Source organism: Salvelinus sp. IW2-2015, linkage group LG20 (assembly GCF_002910315.2).
Source record: "Salvelinus sp. IW2-2015 linkage group LG20, ASM291031v2, whole genome shotgun sequence".
NCBI lineage: Eukaryota > Metazoa > Chordata > Actinopteri > Salmoniformes > Salmonidae > Salvelinus > Salvelinus sp. IW2-2015.
Genome location: NC_036860.1, coordinates 10,123,111 through 10,140,607, shown reverse-complemented (window position 1 = coordinate 10,140,607; position 17,497 = coordinate 10,123,111). Strand labels below are relative to the sequence as shown.

Sequence of the window (17,497 nt, the reverse complement as noted above, 5' to 3'; positions counted from 1 at the left end):
CACCCAGTTTCTCCAAACTCACTGACACAAAATGCACACAGATCACCATTCGAACTCCATCACACAGTCCAGCCATAGACATATAGACAATAGATTTAGACCACAAGTGTCAAACTCAAGGCCCGCGGGCCGGATCTGGCCAGTGACACATTACTATGTGGCCCGCCGAATGATTTAGGTTGTCAATTTATTTTTGGCCCGCTTCCATACCGCCCGCGTTGCACTGCACTACAAGTCACAGCAAGCACTGCCAACGTGCTGCATGCCAAATGGCAGTGCATTGCCACACACACACACAGACACACCTTTCTTTCTAGACCCATACACACACGAGCCAGCCAGTGCACTGTATTATATCATCACTGACCAAATCTTCTACCAGACTGCAATGTTTAAAGGTGTTGTGGCTAAATGTCCATGCCAAGTTTCGGTTCCAACAGGTCATTGCCGTAGCCTACAGAAAATATCATCTTGGTTGGCAGCTAATGTGGATCCATAATAAATACCAATAAGATAAAGGATTCACATGTGGGTATAAATTACTACTAAAGGACAATAGGACACAAGCAAGTATAAATGAGTTATCTACTTTATGAAATAACAGCCCGATGAGGCGCTGGCATCTGTGAATTCAAAGTCAATTGCCCTGCTTCGTGTGTCTCGTTTACTTCGCGCAGTGGAGGGAAAGTGTACAGACACATATCACAGTCATAGCTAGGGTACTAAAATGTTGCAGTCTGGCTTCAGTTTTTAAAGCTTGACAATGAATAACCCCCCCCAAAAAACATGCAACAAAACACCATGCAAAGGAGAAACATGTAGGCCTATTACAGCAACATATGAGCAGTAGCCTAGGCTGGCTACTTAGGGTTGCAAAGGGTCGGAAACTTTCCGGTAAATTTCCGGTATGTTTCCGGAAATTATCCATGGGAAGTTAAGCCAGGGAATTTTGCTTAAATTCATCAAGAAAGTTAGCTTATAACAGTGAACCTTTTTGTGTGGGATACACAAGGCAATTCTAGGTATTGTGGCATATTTTGGTTAAACTATCCCCAATTCAATGGAATTGCAACCATCTGCATGCACAGTGCATTCTTTCATCACACTCTTCCATCACATGTTCAGCTGATTCACAAGATCTTGCACACTAATGAGGTGCTATTGAGCCCACGCTACTACACTGTCTGAGCCAAGGACAACATGCTTTCTGCTAAAGTTTTGATTACAATACTGGGAGGGGTGAATATATTTTATATGACATACATTATTTTTTGTTAACTAGTAAATTGTAGCCTACAGCAAAGTGTGTTTAAATCATTTCTAACTTGTTAACAATTTCTGCTAGTTAGTTTTTGCTACCATGTGGGTTTTAGCTTAAAACTTCTTCGGGATAGGTGTCCAGTCCACGGGACGGTTGAGCTAATGTAGGCTAATGCAATTAGCATGAGGTTGTAAGTAACAAGAAAATTTCCCAGGACATAGACATATTAATCTAATTGCATTTTCAATTTACAGTAGCTATTACAGTGAAATAATACCATGCTATTGTTTGAGGAGAGTGCACAGTTTTGAACATGAAATGTTATTAATAAACAAATTAGGCATATTTGGGCAGTCTTGATACAAAATTTTGAACAGAAGTTCAACGGCTCATTGGATCAATCTAAAACTTTGCACATACACTGCTGTCATTTAGTGGCCAAAATCTAAATTGCAGCTGGGCTGGAATAATACATTATGGCGTTTCTCTTGCATTTCAAAGATGGTACAACAAAAAAATACAAAAGAACGGTTGTTTTTTTCTTTGTATTATCTTTTACCAGATCTATTGTGTTATATTCTACTACATTCCTTTCACATTTCCACAAACTTCAAAGTGTTTCCTTTCAAATGGTACCAGGAATATGCATATTATTGCTTCAGGGCCTGAGCTACAGGCAGTTAGATTTGGGTATGTCATTTTAAGGGAAAATTGAAAAATAGGGTGGATCCTTAAGAGGTTTTTTAAGCCTGCTAACTGAGGAGTGTTAATTCACCTGATTCCATACATGTTTGATTTTAAAAGATTTAGCTCACAAAGGAGTTGTTTAAGTTTAAATGTTACAAAAGCTACGTTTTTGTTATTTGGAGTTAAATACTTTTGGATTAGATGATTAGGGTGGCAGCACATGATGCACATCTGCAAGCATAGTCGCAATATTATTTCTCTCAAAATGTGTTTTAATATGTAAAAAATGCTATATACAGCATCCTGAGTGGACATTTAGACTGTAGCCTAGGCTATGCGTGGATTTGGAACTTTGAATAGCCTTCTATATGTCACAAACACAGAACTTCAGTACAGTGGTCCTGTCTGGTGACTGGTCTTATAGGCTACTAACTAGCTTAACCCAAACAATGAGTCATGAGAGTGTCACCCTTTTGACATTCGTATACAAATGACATTATCAGTGTCATTATCAGGTGGTGACGAGAGGACAGGAACTGGAGATGTTAAAACTTCCTGTCTACTGACATTATTGACCTGCTCCCCCCTCCTAAGCCTTAGGCAACATTGTAGCCACGGCTGCCCGTTTAAGACTATAAAAAGCATTGTCATGGAATGCAGAAACTTTGATAACAATCGAAACGTGAACAGAACGYCTGCTGACTGCAGAGCAGTCTGTATCGGAAAGATAAGGGCCTCTGCATAACGGGGAGAGAAACAGTAGAAAAGATCCACGGTATGGCAGCGTTACTCTCTCGTCTATGGTACAGTACGTCTACCTAACCTAAGTGGCTTCCAGACCTGCCCCCCCTGCAGCGCCACCCTAGCATTCTGACACAGGGAGATGTCTTTAAATAACCCCACACGGCAGTACAGAGGCTCTAAGAACCACGCAGTGGATTATGGGAACGTTCAGAGCAGTAGACTTCTATTTATAACCACTAGGGCATTCCGCTAATCTGTTTCAATACTTAGACTGTGGCACTGTACAAGGCCTGGGCAAGACAATGGATCAGGTTATGGTACTATATATCGCTTATACCCCGATGCTATGGATAGATGTTGATGAGAAGGTAATTTGTTCAAATAAGTCATTTCCTTTGGAATGCATAAGCTAGATCTACCCACCGAGGCGACTTAGATGATGCATAAAAACAGTATTGTTTACTGATGCAATCATGGTAGCTGGTGGTTAGTTGGACACGTTTAATCTACCAGATGCATTGAAGGATGTCTGCTTGTAATACTACGGATGGCAGGCAGTTGTTATTCAATGTGAGGAAGGTGAAACATTGACCTGTTACAAGACAGTGTCTGCAGGTTCAGATCCCAGGTCAGAGACACAAGCCGAGCTGGCTCTGGTGATGGCAGACTCATCAAGGCGCTACCTCAGCAGTGAGCCAGGTGTCCACACACTGAAACGTGATCTCTCTCCCTCCCACCCTTCCTCTCGAAATTGGGCTATATACTTCTCTGAGACATGCCCCCACCTAGGGCTGTTACGGTGACCGGATTACCACCACACCGGCGGTCACGAGTCATTATGGCAGTCAAATTCCACGTGACCGTTTAGTCACGGTAACTAGGCTTCTCCGAGCTCTGATGCTTCTGATGGTCATTAGTAGCCTACAAAACTCACTAACTGCCTGGTACTCAGCACTCTATTGTCCCTCTGACATCAATGCAAATCTAATCGAAAATCTAATCAAACACTTCATGAGAGCCCACGAGCCCATGTTGCGCAACATTTCTTCAGGCTATGCAATTGCGTGAGAAAACAGAGTGATGGCCTCTGGTTGTATCACAACTAATGTGGCCAAATAACTTCATCAAATTAAGTACATTAAATCAGCTTTACAACGGGTTTAAAGCCTAACTAGCATACATACGCAGCACGTGTTAATCAAGTTTGGGGAAGACAATTTTCGCCATACAAACGCACCTTTATAATGAAAGCATTACATGCATAATCACATTTGTGGTCCCTTTTGAGAATGGCGTTTTCCCGCTAATGAAAAATTTGCGCTTATAGCCTACTGCCATGTGCGCATTGCTACGCTTATAATGTGAAGAAATAGCCTAATAGTTTCTCAAAATGTTAAGCTAAACGTTCTGATCTGTTATGTCAGTCTCATTGCTTAAAGTTTTTTTGATGCTAGTGGTTGTATTAATTTGGGATCTATCCCATCCTACAACTGTCCCAGACTATGTTTGGAATACTTCTTTCTCGCACAGAATAGGTCAACTTTTGTACTATAAGGGATAGTAGATTGACATAGGCTAGTACTTTTGCTGTTCATTAGGCCTACTCATCTTGTTGGCTGACAAAAAGTACATGTCGACAGTTCTTCCAATATCCACCTCGAAATTGGATAAGGACACGCGCAGTTGCGTCGCCTATGTGTCGGTCTTCACTTGTAGCCTGTGAGAAATACCTGATCACCATGACGGAGAGCCATGTGAGTGAGGGGTGCTATGGAGCATGCAGCAGGGAATTATAATTATAATTATTWTATTCAGCCCAAAGGCAAAACGGCCACTGGCCGCAAAAGGCCTGGATTTTTTTAGGGAGCATCACGGCCACACTAAGCGGATGCCGCCGGGAAATTTGAGGAATTATTAAGTGCTTGTCAAATTGTGATTGATAGACTGATGAAGCGTGAGCAGCCTGTGCAAAAAACAAAGCAGAGTTCATGCATTTCATGCAACTTTAAAAAAAAATCATCATTAGAGTCGCATCATGCAGCCTTAGAATGTATTAAGGATCAAAACATATAGCCCAGCGTTTTTATCACAACTAAAGTTACATAAATAACTCTTAATTAAGCATATAGGAGTACCTGTTTCTTTATTAACTGCTCAACACAGAATAGCTGCTTTTGCTCTATTTATTCAGCTATGTTCAATTGTATTTTCATACTATGAAATAATATCACGGAATTCCAAGAAAATCTTGTCTGCTAAATGAACTAGTATAGCCCACAGCCAAATGGCATAGCCAGATCGGGGACTAACATAAGGACAACTCAGACTATGCTATTCTGTTAATCTGAAATAGATTACATTTTCTACATATGTTTTAGACCTGTCTACAATAAATAATGGATTTATTGTGATGGTGTAGGCTACATTACATGGATTTATTAGACTTTTTAAAATGTAATGTTCCAAAGGACTGCATCAGTGGCTTGTAGGCTATGTAGGCTATGTATGTAGGCTATGTATGGAACGCAGGAGATGCTAGATTACTTGTTGGTTATTACTGCATTGTCGGAACTAGAAGCACAAGCATTTCGCTACACTCGCATTAACATCTGCTAACCATGTGTATGTGACAAATAAAATTTGATTTGATTTGATTTGATGTGTTCATGTTAATTAACTGTCAATTACTGTGAGAGTGGCAGTTATTTGCTTGACAATCACCGGCTGATTCAATTTCATGATCACCACAGCCCTAGCCCCACCCAGCCCTACTTCCCCCTAAACTGCCCCCACACTCCCAGCCCTCCTTCCCTCTCCACTGCTTCCTCCCTTTGAGAGGATAAGAGGGGCCGCCCAAGTCTGTCTGGGATCAGGAAAAAACTTAACAGGGTCACTCTCTCACAATCACACAAGGATGGACAGATACAAACTCTCGCATCACATACAAATACTCAACCACACTTGAGTAGGCATACACACAACGAACATGTGTGGGCATATAAACACACAGTTGGGACCAACTCACAGAGCTGTCAGCAAATTATTTTACAAGGTAAGTTGACTGAGAACACATTTTAATTTACAGCAAAGACCTGGGGAATAGTTACAGGGGAGAGGAGGGGGGATGAATGAGCCAATTTGAAGCTGGGGATGATTAGGTGGCCATGATGGTATGATGGTCAGATTGGGAATTTAGCCAGGACACCGGGGGTTAACACCCCTACTCTTAGGATAAGTGCCATGGGATCTTTAGTGAGCACAGAGAGTCAAGACACCGTTTTTCATCCCCTTCGAAAGAAGGCACCCTACACAGGGCAATGTCCCCAATAACTGCCCTGGGGCATTGGAATATTTATTTGGCCCTACGGAAAGAGTGCCTCCTACTGGCCCCCCAACAGCAGCATCTGTCTCTCATCCAGGGACTGACCAGGACCGACCCTGCTAAGCTTCAGAGGCAAGCCAGCAGTGGGATGCAGGGTGGTATGACATAGGGGACTGAAGGAATGTACTGCCAGCCAGCTGACACAGACAGACAAACAGACAGAGAGAGAGACACAAAGAAAGAAAGTGCAGGGTCTAGCTTGCTCTAAATGCAGAGAGACTGTGTTAATTCTCAGCTCTCCACCATGGAAAGTAAAACATTTGTCTGATAAGAGTGACAGCAAGCCTGCTTAGAAGAAAGAGATGGAGAATATATTACGTTTTCATGTCATATTACGGTCCTTTCACTGTCATTGAGGTATGAATGCCATATTAGTCTGAAAAATCTAATGAATCAATCACTGAGAAGAAAAAGCAAAGGCAGGGTTGAACAGGTTAATGGCTTAGAGTGTAACAAAGGAAGCACTACAGTTTCCCTTGGAGATTTCAGGGACTGAAAAGCCCATTTCAGTCATTGGAGCACAACAGCAGAGCTGAACTGGTTTGACATGCCCTTCTCTGGAAACCCTAAAGCACTAAGCCTTTGGTCTGCCAGATCACCAGCTGATAGTAGCTACCCCTTTTACACAAGGCTCCTGTCCTTAAACAGGAGCCAATAATCTTATCCATGTGTCTTCATATAACGATAGAAAAGTACCTTTTACAGAGGCCTTAAGGTAGCAATTCCTGTATTACCTGAACTGAAACAAAACATGATTCAGAATAGCAAGTCACCGACATGGAATGTGTAAATTAGTGTATGAAAAAGTGAAGGCGGACTCAAGACTCAAGTGTCATAACCTATAATCCTTACAAATACCCCCAAAATGCCTTATGACCCTCACCTCGACTTCTTAACACTGTATAGCACAAACATGGACTCTTCCACTACAGACTACTACCCTATGGTTTGCACAATGCCGCACATATAATTAGAGGCCTATCAGGGCTCTCTCTCTCTCTTTAGACTAAAGGTCCTCCTACACCAGGCATTCATCCACCAGATTAAAATAATCTGACCTTACTTGAAGTAATTGCAGCACATCCCTTTCCCTGTTGTACTGTTATTATTATTATAATTATGAAAAGCTGGTGAATTACAGCAGGCCTGCATGACCCAGTCCGGGAGGAGCCCTGTATAATACAATATACATACACGATAATTTATATATATATATATATTATTGTGTGTGTGTGTGTATACATAAAACACACACCCACACACACACACTCAAAAGTTTGGGGTCACTTAGAAATTTCTGGCAATTTTGAGCCTGTAATCGAACCCCCAAATACTGATGCTCCAGATACTCAACTAGCCTACAACAGTTTTCAGCTGTGCTAACATAATTGCAAAAGGGTTTTCTAATGATCATTTAGCCTTTTAAAATGATCAACTTGGATTAGCTAACACAACGTGCCATTGGAACACAGGAGTGATGGTTGCTGATAATGGGCTTCTGTACACCTATGCAGATATTCCATTAAAAATCAATGTGATTTTGAACAATGTCTACACTGTATTTCTGATCAATTTGATGTTATTTTAAATGGACAAAACGTTTAGCTTTTCTTTCAAAAACAAGGACATTTCTAAGTGACCCCAAACTTTTGAACGGTGGTGAGTGTGACACACACACACGGTAAGCACAAATAAATCACATATCACCCCGAAAAACAGTTACATTCCTCAACAAATAAGTTCCCAATCAATAATTCACAATGCCCGAATGGCACCAGAACATCTAGATGAAATGTATTTTGATGTATTCTATACGTCAACAGAAAAGTTAGATGAGAAGGAAGTCGATGAATTAGGGCCTTGTGAACAAAAAGGGAGTGATATACAGGTCTTCAGGGAAGTCCAGCCAACCTTTTGATACAGGATGCAGTGACGGGTCTCAAAACTGTCGCCTGTAACATAATGAAGGCCACTAGGGTAGATGGCATCCAAGGTTTAAGAGTAGTACCAGCTGCACTTTGATAAATAATATCACCATAATCAAGAACAGATAAAACGGTTGACTGAATATTCTGCGTCCTACTGCTTAGAGAAAGGCAKAATCTGTTTCTGTCGAAAAATACAACTTTCAATCGTAGCTTCTTAACCAGCTCATCTATATGTTTTAATTGTTTTAAACGTCAAATCCATTATCAATCCAAATGCGGGAACACGTTCGATTGGAGAACCATCTAATGAGTGAACATGTATTTAATCGGAAACATTTTTACGAGAGTTTAAAAACAACAAGTATTTCGTTTTGCCCGTATTAACCACAAGTTTTAAATCAGCAAGGGATTCCTGCATAGCTACAAAATCTGACTGTAGTTTTGAAAATGCCAGATCAACAGTCTGGTCAATAGCATACATAGTAGTATCATCTGCATACAGATGAAGTTACAATTTTTTACACCTTCATGTACTTCAAGAAATTCAGACTAAACCCCATCAATCACGATAGCCTGAGTTCTGTCACTGAGATAATCATAAAACCAGGAACAGGTGTCAGAGCTCAGGCCTATCGAGGACAACTTATTCAATAAAATAGCATGATCAACAGTATCAAAATCTTTTGACAGGTCCACAAACAAAGCAGCTCATTTCATTTCAATGTCTAAAGCATTGACAAGATCATTAACAACTAAAATGGTTGCTGTAATAGTGCTGTGCCCAGGCCTAAACCCTGATTGGTATACATTCGTAAATACATTTCTCAGATTAAAAAAAAAAGAGCAAAGCTGTACATTTACCAAGGATTCAAGAATCTTAGCTAGACCAGGAAACCTTGAAATTATCATTATGAATAGGCTTGGAATAAGTTATTTCAAAGAGATACCCCACTGAAATCAATGGTGATTAAATGTATCAATGATGCCATTTTTTCCCGTAATGAGGCCAATGTCTGAATTTAACTTGTTATAATGCACTACTTTTGACCAGGTCAGTGCACTATCTAGGGAAAACGGTGCAATTTGTGATGCAGCCCTCCTGTGACCCAGAAACTCTAGAGCTGACCGACCTGCCTGTTCTGTCCTTATCTCTGCAAAGAGGACAACACGGGTGATTCACCAAGTCATCCCCATGGCCTGCTGAATGACTAACTGACATTCATTCTCTTCACCGAGTGCCCTCACCTTGGCTAAGAGACGGAGTCAGTCAGTCACGGTACGGAATATCCGTAAGTATCAGGCACTAATGCAGACAAAACAAGACACTCATATACAGCACGGTTTGTCAACAATGGAAGCTGACCGCAGAATGAACTCCCAGGTGCAGTGAATGTGTCATGGTTAAGCCACACCCGTGGTTGAGTTAAAGCCATAGCATCATAACAGGGTCGATAGGTCAGAAAGGTCAAATGAGACGCTGAACTGTCATCTCCAGTTCTTGCACGGGTCAGATCAAGCCAGTGCAACAGCAATGGCTATGCAGAGATAGGTCTAGTAGATTTAACAGCTTCAAAACTTCCACTCTACACCGTGGTGGACTAGCCTAAATGATAGCTTCTATCCTCCGCCACTGAGGAATAAAGGGACGTTGCTTGCTGTGACAGCAAAGTCATGGCATGCCGCTACACGTTTCACAAGTGGCTGCGCTTAAGGGTGGCCCACTGTGAAGCAGTCAATGCTTTACTAGGATTACAAGGCTATGCAGCAAATCTGTTGGGCCCCATCACAATCATGAAATCTCAGACACTCACTGACTGAGAAGAGGTGAAGATATATTTTATAGGCAAAAATTGCTCCTGAAAATCCATCTCACATAGTTACAGTGATACGGTGGCTGTCCGGTTGGTTAGCATGCTGTGCATGGTGGGGAGATGAAATCCTTGCTGGTGGCATTTAATGGCAAGTCACCAAGGGACAGGAGAGAAAGGCCACTGGCATATTCATCTGACATTTCATAATGACAATATACAGAAGCCTAGAGCTAATATCTACCTACCTACATAATTTTATGTAAACTATGTACTTGTGGTTCAGGCTGAAGCCCCTGAGAACACCTAGCCTATACCTGGCTGGAAATGACATATCATTGGAGCAGGAGTCAGCATTAGGAGTTTAAAAATAAGTTTTCTACGCCCCAGCTTTTTTTGAGGTCCCTTGATACAACATACAGATCTTAGAGGAAATAAGCTGTTGAAGGGGGATTTCTACATTGGATTTCACCACAATAATTATTGCTGGTGCAAGCTGAAATGATTAACCTGACTGGCGTCAAGGCAGGAGGAACAAGTCTATCTTGCTGTCAGGACTACCGAGTAGGCCCTCAGTGTCAAGCAAATGAATGAATGCTGACCAAGCCAAAAAGAGATTTCACAAGTTGTCAGTCACTTAGTCATACATAGAGCAGCTCACACAGTAGTGCTAAATGTGTTCTGCAGTAAACACACGCTGTATTGGATACAGCTGCTGTGTTGAAACAGCTAAACCAATAAGTGGGCCTGATATCCAGAAGTCAAAACCTAGCTATTAGCTTCTATCTCTGAAGCACTSCGTAGAAGAGTTGGGAAGTATCCAGATTTTCATACCATTTCTGTACCATGCCGTGGTTATACCGGCAGTGCGCACAATTTAATATATATATTTTTTAATAAATGCTTAAAAAACTGGCAAACTGGCACAATTCACATAGCGAACAAAGGACAAAGGACATGAAGTTGTACAATTATCTCAAAAAGGTTGCACGCACACAATCAATATTAGACAGCAGGGATCTTGATCCAGGAGTGGATTGATTGTCTCTGCTGTAACCAAGAAGCTTGATCTCGCAAGCTAGCTACTTATCTAGAAAGTTAGCAAACCAAATGCATAGCTGGAGCGCTGTGCTGGAGAGAATGTATTTGGCACATCTTAGATAGGTAAACTTATAAGATACTTACCTGGCAAACACTAGCAGAGAATTTCAAATGTAACTTGATCACCTCTCTTGCACCTCTCTTAAATGGTTAATTAAATAGTTAACCAAATAGTTACCCGGACTATCTGCATTAACTATTTTGACTCATCACATACACTGCTGCTACTGTTTACCATCTGTCACTTTATTCCTAATTATATGTACATATCTACCTCAATTACCTCATACCCCTGCACATCGACTCGGTCCTGGTACCCCTTGTATATAGCCAATTTATTGTTGATCATTGTGTATCTATTATTACATGTTTTACTTTTTGATTATTTCTCTATTTTATTTCTCTCTGCATTGTTGGAAAAGGCCCCTAAGTAAGCATTTCACTGTTAGTACACTGTTAGTTGTTTACAAAGCATGTGACTAATAAAATTTGATTTGAAGGTGGAAGGAAGTATGTGGATGCTGATCTTTGCACAGGCTTTCACAAGATGCTTTCACCAATACAGGAAATGCAAAGTCATTCAAATGTGTCAGTGTAGACGTAGGCCAATGTAAACTGTGGCAGCGTCAACCAACTACTATTATAACTTCTACACAAATGAGTCACAGAGCTTCGTCTTCTGAATACTACTGTAAAACTAATAATAAAACAAAGTACTATGCCTAAGGGTAGAAATAATAGTCTACCACTAGATAGCTTCTGATCTCCACTTCAGACCAGTCTCTTCCKTTATCTCTTGATAAACTGTTCCTCCTTTCTGCCCACCCGAACCAGAGACTCACCTTTATTGGTCCAGTGCTAAAGCAGATCTTCCTGTTCTCCGGCGGTGCTTCCTCCTCGGCAGGCAGTCCCGGGATCTCAGAGCAGCTCGACTCTGGCTCGTAGGGCTCATCTTCCTCCTCCTCATCCTCATCCAGCTGGCTGCCGCCGGAGTCCTCTCCGATGCCGCTGTATGCGCTGATGTCCACCAGGTCGCCCTCCGAGTAATCATCCTTACGAGACTCCTCCTCCAGGCCATCCTCTTCCTGTCCCTCACATTGGGGCCCCTCCCTTGGCTCCTCCCTGTGGCTCCTCTCTCTCACCTGCCGCCCTGCCATGTCGCTGGGGCCCCCAGAGGCCTCTCCATTTTCCAGTGAGGCGTGAATCTCGGCCTGCACCAGCCGGCTTCCTGCCTCGGGTGTGGAGGAGTCCTCCTGGTCCCTGGGTATTGGTTCCCTGCCAGGCTCGCCTCCGGTACTTGAGCCCCTGGCTTCCTTCCCTCTCTCCCTCTCAGGCTTGGCTTCGGTAGAAGCAGAAGAGGTCCTGTCCCCTGTTTGTGGACTTCCTGAGGAGCCTTTGTCGTTTCGGGGAGCTGCTCTGTTCCTGGGGCTTCTGGGGGAACCCTCCTGGTCCAAGGGTTGGCTGCTCCCATCCTCCTGACTGCCTGGGGGCAAGACTTGCACCTTCCTGGCGATGATTTTGGAGTTTAGGCATTCCGCTGTTTTCGCCGGAGTGGGGCTTTCTCCTCGGGAGGGCAACGGGGACGTGGAGGAGGGCCGGTGCAGGTTGTTCCTCAGGTCACCCTTCTCGAAGACGGCGCTAAGCTGGCTAACGGTGGGCGACACCGCCTCACCGGCTCCCCCTACCGTATCCAGGCAGTCCAGAGACTCAGTGCTGCCATTGAAGCGRACTACCACGTCCAGCCGGCTGTCCTGGACCGCGGACGAAACCGGACGCTCCTTCTTGAGCAGGATGCGGTTGGTGGCCGACTGCTTCTCCTGTAGCTGGCGCTGCTCGAAGATCTTCCTCGTCTCCTGCAGCTTGGAGTACCCCGCTGAGGCCCCTCGGGACCCGCCGACTTCGCCGCCCTTGGGGTCGAAGCGGTTGACGCGCTCGGAGACAGTGGCGCCCAGCTTGAGCAGGGCGCTGTGGTTCACGTCCTCATTGAGGCTGCTGGCCCTGGGCAGGGACAGCCGCACCGCCTGGTCATTGGCCTTGGACGGGTCATCTTCGTCGCCTGGCGACTGCATCTGCATGAACATGTTCTTGATGCGGTGGACATTGGAGCCGTACTGGCGGCGGCCCCTGCCGCTAGGCCGGGGCGGCTTGCCGTCCTTGGCAGCATCGTCCCCATTGGTGGCATTATTCAGGGCGTCGTGGGCCTGCTTCAGAGCCTGGATGCCCGCCTCATAGGCGTTCCTGTGGGGGGACGGGCTTCGGAGGGTGGAGCTGGCACTGCCCGCCGATGGGGGTTCAGTCTTCATCATGGTTAATCAAACTGAGCCACTGAGACTTGGAAGTGACAGCATAGCTCCTCTGTCTTCCTCCCCCTGGATGAGAAAAACAAACAAAACCACTCAATTTCACCTGAGGGAGTCTGCCTGCCACATAAGGTAGACAGACACAAATGCAATAACCGCGTTGAGCGATAGTGGCGAAGAGAGAGTGGGTTAGTGAAAATGAAAGGAAGATACAGTAGATAGAGATCTTGCACACAAGAAAGGAAGGGAAGGATGGATAGAGGCTTGAAAAGGAGCAAGTTAGAGAAATCCAAGAGAGAGAAAAAATAGAAAGCTACACYTGTGGGTGTGAGGGAAGTTTATGCTGATGTAAATAGGAGATTTGCAGCGCCCCAGGCTATAACCTATTTATTCACCTACACTTAGAAAGGAGAACTGCAGTGAATGATATGAGATAAATATGATATGACTAGTCTAGGGTTTACAACAATAACACACAGATAGCAAATTGGAGTAGGCCTGGCAGAAATCCAACTTGTGACGGATTACTTGTGCTGTATCCCTTAGTCATTATATAATTTTGATCGCTAGGATTTCTCTCAGCTGCCTCAAGATTTCTGGTCTCACCACCGACAGCAAAAGCTGCTGCAAAGTAGAAAGACACCACAGGGTCTTAAAGCTAACTGTATTACAATAATCCTCATTCATGTAATCAGAGCCATGAGTCTGGGTGAGAGAGGAATACAAATCCAATGTCTTTASGGTCACTCAAATAAGGCATATAACCAATAGTATGTAGACACCTGCTCGTCGTTTGCTGCTATAACACTCTTCTGGGAAGGCTTTCCACTAGATGTTGGAACTTTGCTGCGGGCAATTGCTTCCATTCAGCCACAAGAGCATTAGTGAGGTCGGGCACTGACGTTGGGCGATTAGGCTTGTCTCACAGTCGGCGTTCCAATTCATCCCAAATGTGTTATATGGGGTTGAGGTCAGGGCTATGTGCAGGCCAGTCAAGTTCTTACACATTTGAAAGGGTGTCCACATACTTTTGTATATATTTTTATTTTATTTAACTAGGCAAGTCAGTTAAGAACAAATTCTTATTTTCAATGATGGCCTAGGAACAGTGGGTTAACTGCCTTGTTCAGGGGCAGAACGAAAGGTTTTTACCTTGTCAGCGCAGGGATTCGATCTTGCAAACTTTTGGTTACTAGTTCAACGCTCTAACCACTAGGCTACCCTGCCGCACTCAGACCATGTAATAGACTAAATATGCCTCATTGTTGTTGCAAATCATGTAAAACATATCAGGCTGGACCATAATTATACCAGCCACAATGCCTTTATTCTTCAAATCGGCAGCACTGTATTGATCCAGTTTCCTGTTATTGTATATTACCATGGCGACCCCTTATCCCATGAACGTTCTAATTGTATTTACAAAGAAAGCACAGTATCCTGCTACCACTACACATAGGCCTATTGTATGTAAACTGCTGTAGTCTACATGTCATGTATGATGTCAGTTTGATTTAAATATGATATGCGTAATGCCTTTGATGAGAATCTATCCAACATTGGGCCTAATTGAAATCGGACATAGAATCCGGATATCCGCATTTGATCAGTGCCATTTCCATGAATGGAATAACCTATTGCAACTGTCTATGCATTGACAGCACAAAGGACATCCTCTACAAAACACGAACACAATCTACCCTAAATTCTTTAGTCATAGAACACGCTATTTTGTCAGTGACTCATCTTCTCAGCTTAAATAGACCATTCCGTAATTTTGACACAAAATAGCAATTTTCTCAGCTACAGTCCAACAATCGTACGATACATTGTATCAGGAAACCACACGTTCCAAATAGGTAGTCTGTAAAATGTAGCAACGTGTGTCTGATGTGCAACGGAGCATCTAAAATAAACACATGTCATGTTATGYTAGGTTTTTGTTGTGACTAATAGACTACCAGGCAGACAGTCAGTTAGGATTACGGAGCGCTATAGTTTAGTCTGTTCGCTATAAACGCTAGCACTGCTCAACAAACTATGTATATACAGGACATTWATTGTGGAATACACTTTCATTAAACATCCCCGACAATACCCTATGTGCGCCCGTCAAAACTCCGTGTTGTCAAAAACATTAGGACCCTGCGGAAATTAAGGGCCTCGAACACCTCGCGTGCATGATGGCTGTACATCGCTTCCTGCATCTTCTGCAGTCGGAATAACAAGTTATTTTTCTCTACAAGAGCAAGATAAAAGCAAAAACATGTAATGTCGTTACATCTTTACTAGGTTTGGTTACCGTACCTTGCTCACAGTGTTTCACTGAGGTTGGTTCAAGTTACAATCCGTCTATTATAGAATCCATTGTGTCCACGTTCTGTTTTCGCTTCTGATTCCCTTGCGATCGTAGCGAACTGATGCCTTTGCTCGTTCTCTCTCTCTCTCTCTCTCTTTCTCTCTCTCTCTCTCTCTCTTTCTCTCTCACTCTTTCTCTCTCTCTCTCTCTCTACATCCCTCTCTCTCCACCTCCCCCTCCTCTCCTCACCACCAACAGCATATGGCATCACAGGCAACCTTAACCCTTGATGTAGAGCAAAACAAAATAGACTTGAAGATTCCCCCCTATTTTATCTTGCAAGAGGCATGCCTCTCGTAGGGCTATTGGCTACAATAAATTCGGGACAATAATCGAACAGGCCTATAGATGATTTATTAGCCCACTGAACCGACTGCTAGACCTATGGGTTTATAGCCGATTAAACTGGAGCCCCGACGTCACATATAATTACGTTTTTATACAAATGACTAATTTCAGCACCCAAATAATTACAAATGACATTGTATTTGCGTGTATAGCCCCTTATAGCACAAAACCATTAGGCCTACTGGTGACCAAACGCCAAAAGCTAAGCTGTTACACTTTCATATAGCTCGATCTGAAATAAATTAAGTCAAAGTATAGCCCAATGAAATGTTACACACATCATAAAAAAATGTATTATAATGAACAGTAAAATATATATATCGAAGTGGTAGTGGTTGTTACATTGTTAGGCTGTTCCTTGGAATGGAACAAATATGTGAGAGTCGGCAGCGACCTCTTGAGTTAAATCTGTAAACACACAAGAAGAACAATGGTTAATGCTCACTATTCAAAAGCAATCACAACATCTTCCAAAGACACAATTAACTATTTTGACGGGATGGTATGCTAGGCCTGTATTACTATTCTTAAGATTATCCAAACCCAATGAGGTTTTGTTAGATCGTTTATGCGATGGTGATAAGTGTGACGAGTTTCTGTTTGTGACGAGTTTCTTGGTTTGTGGTAAAATTGAAACAATCCTTTGCAGAATGTCCCACTTCCACGCAAACACCATTTGCCACGGGCAGTTGCTCTTTAAATGCAGGGACAAATAGGATTTCTCTTGAGCCTAATACAGTTATTCATAGATTACAACAAAAATCTCTTTATCGTTTATGGGTTTAGGGGGTTTAAGAAGGCTTAATCTAGATGAGATCCTTGTTCAGTTTATCGGATAGGCTACAGGCATTATAGTGCCTTTTCATTACATGAAACATATGTTGTCTAAAAGTGTTTCCATTTCCTTTATCGATGTATACTGAACAAAAATATAAATGCAACATCCAACAATTTCAACAATTTTAATCAGTCAACTGAAATAATATAATTAAGACCTAATCTATGGATTTCTCATGACTGGGAAGGAGCACAGCCATTGTTGTGGCTGGGAAGGCATTGGCCCACCCACTGGGGAGCCAGGCCCAGCCAATCAGAATTCGTTTTTTTCCACACAAAAGGGTTTTATTACAGAAAGAAATACTCCTCAGTTTCATCAGCTGTCCGTGTGGCTGGTCTCAGATGATCCCACAAGTGAAGAAGCCACATATGGAGGTCCTGGGCTGGCTTGGTTACACATCATCTGCGGTTGTGAGGACAGTTGGACATACTGCCAAATTGTCAAAAATTATGTAGGAGGCGGCTTATGGTAGAGAAATTAACATTATATTATCTAGCAACAGCTCTGGTGGACATTCAGCATGCCAAGTGCACGCTCTCTCAAAACTTGATACATCTGTGGCATTTTGTTGTGTGAAAAAACGGCACATTTTAGAGTGGCCTTTTATTGTCCCCAGAACAAGCTGCACCTGCATAATGATTATGCGGTTTAATCAGCTTCTTGATATGCCACACCTGTCAGGTGGATGGATTATCTTGGCAAAGGAGAAATGCTCACTAACAGGGATGTAAACAAATTTGT

General features: G+C 42.9%; 1 protein-coding gene across 1 annotated transcript in view; it reads right to left on the bottom strand.

Moving 5' to 3' along the window:
- Window positions 1-15,832, bottom strand: part of LOC111981513 (neurabin-2-like) — a 28,612-nt gene extending 12,780 nt beyond the window's left edge. Inside the window, exons 1-2 of the mRNA XM_024012803.2 lie at window positions 15,519-15,832; window positions 11,754-13,280 (exon numbers count right to left, since the gene is read on the bottom strand). Coding sequence (XP_023868571.1) covers window positions 11,754-13,217 — 1,464 coding nt within the window. The 5' untranslated portion in view covers window positions 13,218-13,280; window positions 15,519-15,832. The remainder of the gene's footprint in view (window positions 1-11,753; window positions 13,281-15,518) is intronic.
- Window positions 15,833-17,497: the final 1,665 nt, after the last annotated feature.